The sequence below is a fragment of the Abrus precatorius genome, unplaced genomic scaffold (genome assembly GCF_003935025.1).
Source record: "Abrus precatorius isolate BTA unplaced genomic scaffold, Abrus_2018 Scaffold3, whole genome shotgun sequence".
NCBI classification, from domain to species: Eukaryota; Viridiplantae; Streptophyta; class Magnoliopsida; order Fabales; family Fabaceae; genus Abrus; species Abrus precatorius.
Window position 1 is genome coordinate 18,484,122 of NW_020874373.1, and position 11,994 is coordinate 18,496,115.

The following is an 11,994-nucleotide window of genomic DNA, read 5'->3' on the forward strand; positions in this document are numbered from 1 at the left end:
TCAAGACCTATCTTATAAAAATTAACAATAGTCATGACTCCACCACCATTGTCTTTCCAAATCTTAGCAAACTTTTTGGGTCACTCTATAAACTAAACGACAGAAAGAAAAATCTTCACCCTAAAATCACAATACCTTTAAGTTGTAAATAAAAGTTATTGGAATCCTAGCTCAAATCCAAATACCATGAACCCTAGGACCAAACTCAAGCACTAACCTTGTAACAAGTTATTATTCAAGTTTACAACTTTGAGTAATTTTAAACCCACCAAAGAATCAGGAACAAGACCCGTAAGAGTTATCTCTTAATCTTAAATCTTGCAAGCTTTGTAAGATAGAGAAATCAGGTAATGACCCAGTAAACATATTTGAATGCAAACCAAACTTGAGCAACAAAGTCATATGTTCTACAAAACATCAATATTGTCATTAATCTGTCTGTATTTTGACAAGCTTTTATTAGCTATATATTTATTTGTTACCATTATTTTATCAAGCTTTTACATTAATTTCTATGATTATTATGCAGATTATTATGAGAAGGCCACAATTGAATTTTTGGTCCATTTTGAGTCCAAATTGATTGAAAAATAGGGTTTCGCAATAGTTACCACGCTTAGACTCCAACAACTTCGGCCACATGCATGACCGTGCTTACTTGCGAGAAGTCTAACTCTAAAGAAATTTTAGGATTTTCAAACTCTATTTAACCTAAGGGCAACGACTTAAGGATACTTTTGATATTTTCTTAGACTTCACATCTCTTTTCATATCTTTCAACCTTGGTATTGGCTAGTCACTAACGACTACGAGAGCTTTGAGAGCGCGTCGGATCAAGAGCTTTCCTCATCTCTTTTTTATTGGATACTTCTCTAGTTTGCGTTTACTTTTCTATTACTATGGATTGGTTTATTGTTATTTTGGTTTTCTTTTACATTATGCTAGCTAAATCCATAGCTAGGGCCTATGGTGAATTCATTTCATGACTATGGGATTTTTATGATTTATGATAATTTTGTGTTTATGTTCTTGATTGATATTATCTTATTACGCTATATTTGTATGTCAGAATTAACAACTCTTGATCATAATTAATTATATTGTAGGAGATTGTATCATATATAGTTAATGAATCTATAGAGTAAAACAAGACAAAGGATTAGGTGGATCAATTTTAGTTCTTTTTTTAATCGTTATTAAATTGACAATTCATAGACACTTTATATTTTTTCTTTCTTTTACCTTGCATGATCATTGGGGGTAATAGTTTTGAAAAAAAGACTGTTAATATTGCATGATCATTGAGTGTTAATAGATTTAGTATGAGTAATTGACAATCATAAGGAAACTGAAATTAGAATTAATCTAAAAAGAATATAGAAAAGTGTAAAGATGAAACGATGCGCCCTAAGTTCTTCTCGATTAGTTTATTGTTAGATGCTATGCTGTATTAATTTCTCGTTAATTAATTTTATATTCAAATCCTTGTTATATTTAATTTCGTATATTTTAAGTTCAAACAATTAAATTAATAATTTCTTGGTAATTAGAGATAATCATTGTAAGACGATATTTTAAGAACTTATTTGAAAATTCTTTCTTACTTTTCGACGAGTACCCTTGCACACGAACAACCACCAAGCTTGTTGTCATCATAACCTTTTTACCTATTAAGCCAAAGAGTCTCAACCTGAGATGCAAAATATCTCAAAGGCAACATACCTTAGAGGTTATTGAAGTCCAAGTGCATATTGATCAATGTAGGAAGAATTGAAAAATCTAAATTTTTTTCCACAATGTTGGCAGAATTTGCAAAGAAGTTTTAAAGTGAAAAAATAGTTAAGGGAGAGGAACCTATAACGCTCTAATTTTGTAATCTAGTTTAATTATTAATATAAGTGTTTGTGTGACTTTTTCGTGTTGTGTATTTATAATATATATAAACATATATATGCATGATGTGAATAGATATTGGAGTTGCACTTGAGTGTGTGATAAACATTGAATGCTGGTGTGTATAAATGCTTATGGACACGTATAACTATATTTGTATATGATTGGATTAGATTGATTAGACTAAAAGATAGGTTAAGGGTGTAATATTAGGGTATTCTCGCTGTAGCGAGAAGGCCCTGAGAGGAAGACATGAAATTTTTGCCTTCTCACTGAAGCGAGAGGTCCATCGCTGTAGCGATAAAGCGACAATTTGGGTAGAGTCCCCTTTACCTTAAATTGAAGGCCCACACTCGAATTCAACTACAAAAATGCTCCCCCACACGGATTTCGTCCTAAATACACGGAAGAATTCCATGAGAACCTAAGAAAATCACAAAAACAGAGAAAGGGGATGAAAAACAAAAACCCTAACCATTAAAACTGACCTCCAAGCGTTTCCCACACAGATTCAACCTTCAATCTAGCTCCCAAACAACTTTGGAGGCAATTTAATCAGTATAATAGGGTTTTGGGTCGAGAGAATCAAAGAGATTTAGAAGGAAAATAAGGAAATGAAATCTTAATCCATAAACCCCTTTTTAAAAACTCTTCTGGTCGCGACACTCTCGCTACAACGACACACTCTCGCTGCAGCGACGTCTCTTGTCGCTACAATGAAAATTTTAGACGAAATTGCACCTTGGTTTCTGCAGAATCTCGCTACAACGAGACTGCACCCAGAAATGCAACTCAAACTGTGGCTTTGTTCCTATAGCGAGAGACCTCTCGCTACAACAATAAGACGACAATTTCATCCTTCTCTCCCAGTACCCTTTCGTTACAGCGAGAAAGACACAGTTTCATGCCTCACACTTAGGGGCCTCTCGCTATAGCGAGAATGCCCTGCAACAACATCCATACTTAGTCTGTTTTCAACCCAATCAATTCAATCCAATCCAATTATATATATACACACACGTCCATATACATTATACCCACAAACATCATCATTACGCATCTAAATGTAAATTACATCTTTTACATTTACACATACATATAAACACATGTACATATATCAATAATAATTAATATTATAAAATTCGGGGCGTTACAGTTTGTATAATGCATTCTTTATGTATATGTTGACCCTAGACCTTAAACTTATAACATATAAAGTATTCTATTAATAAAGTGTAATAAACTAAGGTACTATAGGTAAAATTAACCTTAATTTAAATAGAAAAAAGACTAATAAACTACTTACTTTCGATGATAAAAATTTACCTATATTTAAAAACATTTGTACAATATATTTAAAACTTCCTAATTATCAAACAAATATTCTATATATGTCATCGTCACGTATCCTACTCTTAAGTAGCAGCAAATTTTGGCATGTTTAGGCACGTTGAGACCAATGCTTACGTTGTACTTCGAGGAAAAGCGATTGCACAATGTTTTTTTTTAATTAATTTTTATACATTTTTAATAATTTTTTAAAATGTGAATGTTTTTAAAGATTAGTTTTGTTATAATATTTTTTTATATTAGACATTTGATTTTTAAATAATTTAAATGTAGAAAAAATTACTAATCCTTTCGATATATATATATATATATTGAGACACGGAGAGTGAAAGCGACCTAATCCTTATTTTATGTAACATGAATTTGGCGTGTGCGAAACACAGCATAGATTCCACAAAATGAAAATTTTAAAAACGGTGAGGACCGAAAATGAGAGATAATCGAATTTTAAAATCCATAGAACATTATAACGCAACAGTAATATATTATATAACACATAAAAATTATATAAATTAAAAAATAAAAGAGAATTAACATTAATTATTTTAATGTTATTATTTATATTTTTTTTATTAAATATCAATATTTTATTAAAGATAAATTTAGAGTATAAAAAATATTCTATCTTGACATAACTTTAAAAAAAATAGAAAATTTTAAAAATAGAAAATTATAAAATATATTTAAATATTTAAAATGTTTATGAAACATTCAAAACTCATTAATAATTTTCTAACGTCCGTAATTATATATATATATATATGAATTAAATTATTCATAATTTTTTTTAATTTTAACTAATTAAATACTAAATAAAATTGTATGTTTTAATAAACAAATAATCTTATGCTTGCCTTTAAACTTTATTATAGAAATAAGTCAATTTTAAGTTTTATAAGTTTATGGTATAACCTTATAAATATTTTATGTGTGTATATATAATAAAAAAAAATTCAATTTAACATAAGAAAAAACAGGTTTAATAAACTATAATTTTATATTTAAAATTATCATTATATAACTGTTATGTTTAAACATTTATTATTTTCTATCTTTTATCTCTTCTTCTTGCACAGAAGTATTTATATTTCTTAACAAATAAAGATAAAATTTTTAATTTAATTTATTTAAAGTTTAAATGCATTTTTATTCTGTATTTTAATTTATATATTTTAATTTAATTGATTTTAATAACTTATATTTAGTTTTCTATTTTTAAAAAATTGTTTCAGTTAAGTTTCTCATCCAAAATTTTATCTGATAAATAATTAAAATATAATAAAAATGTGAGATATTTTTTTATTTATATACATTAATAATATACATATATATTATTAAATAAAAGACTAAATAACATATATAAAATATAATAAAAACTTATTTTTTTAATAAATTTGTATAAATTAATAATATATTACATATTTGTTATATTTTTGTTAAATATTGGGTGAAATTTTAAAGTGAGAGAAATAATTTGAATAATTAAAATAAGAGGGTCCAAAATCTCACCAAATCAAAATATGAAGATAAAAATATAATTAATTTTTATTTGGAAAAATAAAATAAAATTGAACATTATATTTTGTTTGACAAGATAAATTTGTTTTAAATACTTATTTTCACTTGACGAATTTACACTCACAGATATAATTTTATTTTAAAATATTTGTGATTTTTTCAGAATAATTAATATGAAATTTATTAAGTCACCCGTTACGTTATTTTCTTTTCTTTTCCATAGTTCTTCTCGAAAACGTGTTTAATAGAGGCTGAAAAAGATATTATTCTAATTATATATGATATATTATTAGATACTTATACAAAGTTTATTTTTAATATATTATTAATATAAATTTTTTATGTTATCAATTAATTAAAATATTATAAATATAATCTCTTGAAATCATTATAATAATAATAATAATAATTTTTCATATGTAGTGGATAGCCACAATCCTAAAAAGAAAAGATGAAAAAATTGGCAAGAATGTGGAATGTGGAATGCATGGTGATACAAATTGTGTTAAAGAGGAAGAGTCCCTGACAGCTCATCCTATTCGTCCACAGTTAACACCCTTCCAATTTTGTCGCTCTCTCTTTCTCTCTCTCTTTTCTACCTTTGCTTTATCTATTTCTCTTGCACAATATCAGGTGCCTCTCCTCGACCGATCGAAAAACACACACAGAGACAGGGGTAGCAATTGCAATTGCAATCAAACACTCATGATGGGTCAGTTACAGGAGAAGCTTTTGTCTTTGTACAAGAGTAGATGGCTTGTGTTTGTGGCAGCAATGTGGTTGCAATCATGGGCAGGTATTGGGTACCTGTTTGGGAGCATATCACCTGTCATAAAGAGTTCCCTTAACTATAACCAGAAGCAACTTGCTGTGTTGGGTGTTGCCAAGGACCTTGGTGACTGTGTTGGCTTCCTCACTGGCGTGTTATGTGAGATTTTGCCTATCTGGGGCGCTCTCCTTGTTGGTGCTTCTTTGAACCTTGTTGGCTATGGTTGGGTCTGGTTGGTTGTTACTTATCGAGTTCCAACTCTCCCTTTATGGGCTGTGAGTTCCCCTTTCTCTTCTTTTACCCTTCCTTTGTTGCAATGTTTCATGATGTTGATGATCCGGTTTATCCTTTCGATCATAAGATGTTGTCTTTCTCTTAATGTTTGCTTGCTTCAGAAATCAGATTCGTATGTCTTATGCAACCTCTGATTGACCATGAACTCTTCAACTTTGTTTTTTTCTTGCTTTAAAATTGATATGGTTCCAAAGGGAGTGTCTGTTTCTGCTCTCCCTTCTTTCTCTTCTCATTGAAATGATTTATTTATTTTAGACTTTTTCTTTGATTTAGGTTGATTCCGGATTTCGTTTTCAATAGCATCAATTATATGTTAAAATTCAACCTTTTCATATAAGAAAGTTTATGGCCGGAATCTATGGAATAAATGCTGTTTCTTCCACATGAAAGGGAAGGATTTTAAATGTAAAATTGACTGGGCGAGTCTATTGGTTTAATCAAATAACTTTGTTCTTTACAGAAACATCCTTTCAAATGAATATTCCATTTCGGTCCTGTGAATTTTGGCTTGGTAAATTTTCCCTTCAGTGTTTTTTTTTTTTTTTTTTTTTTAATCTTTTTGTTTTTTTTTTTCTGTTTATTTGGTTTTTCCCATAATAGTAATATGTTGGTGAAGCGCTCCTCGTCATTTATTATTTCCTTTTATGCTTGCTTCAATTTGGTTGGTAACATCACTATATCAGCGTTATGGGTCACCATCTGCTTTTAAAATTGTGAAAAATAAGTGCTAAATATGTGGTATGATGCCACCGGCCACAAGAACATTGATGCAATAATTTGCATCTTGGGCTGACCCTAAGGCACTCTAATAATTAATGAAATTTCGCTCGATTTAATTTGGCTGTCAGCTGTCTCCATGTGAACATATGACAAGGCCAAACCTTGGTCAAATTTCTAAAATTAGGACAAAGAGCCAATGCAACTTACATAAGTGGCCTTCCTTTTGGATATTTAGACATTTGTAGTGTTTTTTGGTATACTGCTCTTGGGAAAATGTATATGCATTAGTATTTTACAAGTCCTGACATAATTACTGTCCAAGATTTCTTTTTAAAAAATTGTTAATATATACCAAACTTTGCAACATATTTCATAAAAGTCGTGTCAACAAATTTAGAGCTTGGGCTGTAGCAGTGATCCCAATTACGACTGTATTTGGATTTACGTTTAAATGGTCATCAATTTATGTTTATTTCAATGCTACTAGTCTATATTAATATTATATCCATGTTTATAGATTTTTCAGTGTTTCCAAATTCACACTAAGAAGTTGGGAATAGATTTGTGGAGATGCCCTTATGGTATGCCTACTAATGACATCTTATTTTTTGATGTCTCCTCATGAGCTTAATTTAGTAAATGTCCATCACTCTTATTAATGTGTCATGATGAAAATGGATATTCCATTACAATATAATCATAAAATAATCAGCATATATGCAGCTTTATTAAATCAAGAGATGTGTATTTACCCTACAGCCCAAGTTAAATGATTAATGGTCATTGTGATGCAGATGTGTATTCTTATATTTGTGGGAACAAATGGTGAGACCTACTTCAACACAGTTTCTCTAGTGTCCTGTGTGCAAAATTTCCCCAAAAGCCGGGGTCCTGTGGTTGGAATTCTAAAGGGATTTGCTGGGTTGAGTGGTGCAATATTGACACAAATATATGCATTGCTCCATTCCCCTGATCATGCATCATTACTATTTATGGTTGCTGTTGGTCCGGCATTGGTTGCAATAGGTCTTATGTTCCTTGTTAGACCTGTTGGGGGCCACAAACAAGTCAGGCCATCAGATGGCAAATGCTTCACATTTGTCTATGGTGTGTGCCTCCTATTGGCTGCTTATTTGTTTGGAGTCATGGTTGTCCAAGATCTAATTGAAGTGAATGAAACTGTCGTCACTATATTCACAGGGATTCTCTTGTTGATCCTAATTGTCCCAATTATTATTCCCATTTCGTTGACTTTTGATCCAGAGCATAAGCATGCCGAGGAAGAGGTACTTCTTCCAGGAACACAGAATAAAGAACCAGGGAAATCTCATCTTGATAGTGATGAAGTAATATTAAGTGAAGTGGAAGATGAGAAGCCTAAGGAAGTGGATTTGCTTCCTGCATCGGAGAGGCAGAAACGTATAGCACATTTGCAATCAAGACTGCTCCAAGCAGCTGCAGAAGGCGCAGTGAGGGTAAAGAGGAGGAGAGGACCACATAGAGGGGAAGATTTTACCTTGACACAAGCGTTGATTAAAGCGGATTTTTGGCTCCTTTTCATTTCCATGGTCTTGGGTTCTGGATCTGGGTTGACTGTAATTGATAATCTTGGTCAGATGAGCCAATCTCTAGGTTATGACAATGCACATATATTTGTTTCAATGATCAGTATTTGGAACTTTCTTGGCCGTGTTGGAGGGGGTTACATATCTGAGCTTGTTGTAAGGTAAAAGACAGTTTATACACTCATTGAGTGCTTAGTTTAGCTTATTTTAGAGAAATATAGTCTTTTTTACCAGCTTCTTAGGAAAGCTTTTGAAAAAAATAAAAAACAAGACAACTCTTTCTCCAAATTAAACATTATGTAACATGCCAAGGATATTTAGGTGTTAGATACCTCCATCAAGACTTATAGTTTTATTCTGAATTGCATCTTTTTTTTTCTCTTGAGCAGGGATCATGTGTATCCAAGACCAACTGCATTGGCTGTATTTCAACTTGTTATGACTATTGGGCATCTTTTCATTGGTATGGGATGGCCAGGGTCAATGTATGTTGGCACTTTACTCGTTGGACTTGGTTACGGGGCTCACTGGGCAATTGTTCCAGCTACTGCTTCTGAGTTGTTTGGTTTGAGAAACTTTGGTGCATTGTACAATTTCATCACTCTGGCAAACCCTGTGGGAACTCTAGTCTTCTCTAGTCTCATTGCCAGCACAATCTATGATTCTGAAGCTGAGAAACAAGCTCACAATGGTCGTCACCATCCCCTGAATATAGGATCAATGATGTTGCGTTTGCAGGATGTTAATGAGTCTCTAAAGTGTGAGGGTAGCATATGCTTTTTCTTAACTTCAATTATCATGGCAGGTTTCTGCATTGTTGCAGCTGGCCTATGCATGGTTCTGGTATTCAGAACTAGGATTGTTTATGCCAACCTATATGGAAAATCTTCTACTAGTAGGCTTCGATAATCAAAGAAATTGAACTACGTGTTTCGGTGTCCTTATACTTTAGAAATTACTATTGTTGATTTGGATTCAAGATTGAAGATGCAGCCAAGTATCTGAAGCTGTCATTAGCGTGGAAAATCGAAGAAGGGACAATTTTACACAAAACTAATGGGGAAAAAAATGTTTTGTCAACTAGCTGCAACCACATAGTTATGTGTATTATTTTCCAACTCTTTCGGTGCTATGTTTTTTTCCTTTTACAACTAAAAAGAAAAGTGTGTTTTGTCAACAAGCTGTTACCATGTAGTTATGTGTATTCTTTTCCTAAAAATTTTGTTTCATATTCTTCATTTGCATGTAAACGTTTGATTGGCACAAAATCTTGATAGTAGTTGTTTTCTACCCTTATTCTATCAGAAAAGTCGCAAAATATTCCACTTGTTCTATTACTGACCAAACTAAAAATTGTTCTTATTAGTGGTATTACTAAGATTATGTGCTGTATCTTTTAGTTTTGTTTATTAAGAATCCCACTGGTGTAACTGTGGCAATCAATTATTTAGGTCAGAGATGGTAGTAAAGTTTTCCCTAAAGTGACTTTACAATTATAGTTTATTTAGGATCATATTCTACTTTCACTGCACTCAACTAGTAGTGTTGTAAATTAGGTTCTGTAATCTGATATAGCATATCTATCATGGGTACAGAATATCCTGCTTTTACCAACAATTTTGAAGTGGTGATTGATTATTTCTTCTTTTTTTCTTTTTTTTAATGCTAGTTGATGGATTATTTCTATACGTTTTTCATTAATTTTAAATTGCTGATTGATTCTTTTCATTAATTTATTCCCGAAGTGTTGTTGAATGGGAAGAAGAAATTGAATGGGACGAGGGAATAGATTTCTTGTGCATGTTAACTAAATATTTAAAATTAACATGTGAAACAAGTATTAAATTTAAAATTAGAAGACATGTTAAACAAAAATAAAATTTATTATTTATGTGAATTATTTAAAACACTAAATATTTTAAAATTTTCAACACACTAAATACTTGAGTTTTATATAATAAATTAGTTTAAATGATAAAAACAATTTACTATTCAACATATGGACCAAAAGACGAACTTAAGATTATAGTATTCCTGAAATATTCGAAAAAAATTATTCTAGCAATGAGTCATGGAGCGACCAAATAGGGAGATTTACGAAGAAAATTGAATCAACAGAGAAAACTGAAAATGAAATGTGGAGTAGAGGTGAATGCATCATCACCTTGTAGGGGTTAGCTTAGAGGATTTGATCGCATTGGGCCACACAATCGATACCTACCGACCACCACGTGCCACAAAAGAGCATCTTGTCGCTACCGCGGGAAAGGAGAGCAAGATTAATAAAACTCCAAAGAGAAATAAAATGTTAATAATATTGATAAATTAACAAAACCGTATTTTAAAAAGAAATGCATCGAAGGGAAAGAATATATCTTGGAATGAAGTGACTACAAAAATAGTTGAGGTTTTGAACATTCCAAAATTCTTAAAAGGCATAGAAGCGGTCAATGCTACTTCTAGGTGTGAAGCATCCACATAATGGGAATGCTCTCATGTCTGGAAGCATGCTGTCCCAGCCGTTGCGATGGTACCACGTGTATAATTTTTTTTTGTAAATCATAAAATTTTGACAGGTAGCACAATCGCAGCGGCCAGGACTGTACGGTCAGAATTATATAAAAATTTCTCCTTCTTTAACAGTTGTACCAAAGCCTCGCCTTTCCTGGAAAGAAAATTATTATCATTTATCAAATTTTTAATCCTCCTCCAATGATCACACACACGTGTATAAGTTAGTTAACGATTAAGTCTCAATACTAACTTTTTATAAAATATAAAATTAATAAATTAAACCATTAAAATTATTAGGTAAGTTTATTTAAATAAAAAATATATTTAAAAATATCTAAATCATATAAGATAAAAAAAGATATACAAAATAATTTAATATTTAATTTTTTTTATATTTTATAAAAATTATTAAATAATGTAAATATTAATCTTACAATCTCTTATAATTGACTTAAGCCACCGTTCACCACCATATATCCACCAAATTTGTGCTACTAACAGTTACCACTCATCATTTATAGTCATTAAGGGAGCTACCATGCGAACAAATGCAGAGTGAAGAAACCATTGGAGCCACCATGCGAACAAATTAATACAAATGATCAAAGAAAGAGACACACAAATTCACATCACCGGCAGACACCACCCATCGTTCACAAGCACCATGCAAAGCTCATAGGAGAAGCAACCATCAAAGCTAGCACAAACAGTGGGTGCAACACGTTCTTACCTTTCTCTGTTGTTGTTAGTTGAATTCACCACTAGTGTTGTCGATTCATGAGTTGAATTTGAGCCTTAAGCTCCTTAGAATTGAGAAGCTCGTAAATCGGAAAGTGAAGTAATTATCCTTTGGGATTAAAAGAGAAAGTATAGCCATAAAATAATAATTTAAAAAAATATAATAGAGAAAGTGAAAGGATAGAGGCAAAGGTGCCGCAGGCCACACAACATAATGGCACTAGCTAGATTTTACTACTTACTAGATAAGTTCTTCAATTTTTGAGTTCTGAAATGATGGACCCATGTACTATGATTGTGACTCTCAGTTACTCTCGCTTAAGATAAGTAGTAAGTAGGCTATTTCTTTAAAATTAAAAAAATATATACATATAACTCCATGAAATTACATAATTTATTTTAATAATAAATATGTTATAATTTTTAGTTGACACATGTATCTTTGGAGGATATAGATATGAAAATAAGTTCAACTATTTGATAAGATTTTTAGCTTAACTTTTTTATAATCTAACTCAATTTATCTATTTAAGTAATAGGTTTAATTTGTATTATTTTAAAAGACTTAATTAATTGTATATGTCACATTTAAACTTTTAAAAAAATCTATTAGGCGTATTAGAATAATTTTTT

The 11,994-nt window shown here is 31.1% G+C and overlaps 1 protein-coding gene across 2 annotated transcripts; it reads left to right on the forward strand.

Annotated features, from left to right (window-relative positions):
* The first annotated feature begins 5,186 nt into the window (after positions 1–5,186).
* Positions 5,187–9,439, forward strand: LOC113861924 (protein NUCLEAR FUSION DEFECTIVE 4). Of its 2 annotated transcripts, XM_027495034.1 has the most exons (4): positions 5,208–5,309; positions 5,395–5,805; positions 7,339–8,270; positions 8,499–9,426. In XM_027495034.1, exons 2-4 carry the CDS (start codon positions 5,467–5,469, stop codon positions 9,016–9,018), a joined length of 1,791 nt encoding a protein of 596 aa, XP_027350835.1. In that variant the 5' UTR covers positions 5,208–5,309; positions 5,395–5,466; the 3' UTR covers positions 9,019–9,426. The 2 variants fall into 2 exon arrangements, with proteins under 2 accessions (XP_027350834.1, XP_027350835.1); XM_027495033.1 differs by having other exon boundaries at positions 5,187–5,805; positions 8,499–9,439.
* Positions 9,440–11,994: the final 2,555 nt, after the last annotated feature.

What these genes read in the sequence shown, in the direction of transcription:
- LOC113861924 (XM_027495033.1), top strand. Translation starts at nt 5,245, where the DNA reads ATGCATGGTGATACAAATTGTGTTAAAGAGGAAGAGTCCCTGACAGCT. An exon ending in CAACTCTCCCTTTATGGGCT is followed by an intron (nt 5,806 to 7,338) that starts GTGAGTTCCCCT and finishes ATTGTGATGCAG; the next exon opens with ATGTGTATTCTTATATTTGT. An exon ending in ATATCTGAGCTTGTTGTAAG is followed by an intron (nt 8,271 to 8,498) that starts GTAAAAGACAGT and finishes TCTCTTGAGCAG; the next exon opens with GGATCATGTGTATCCAAGAC.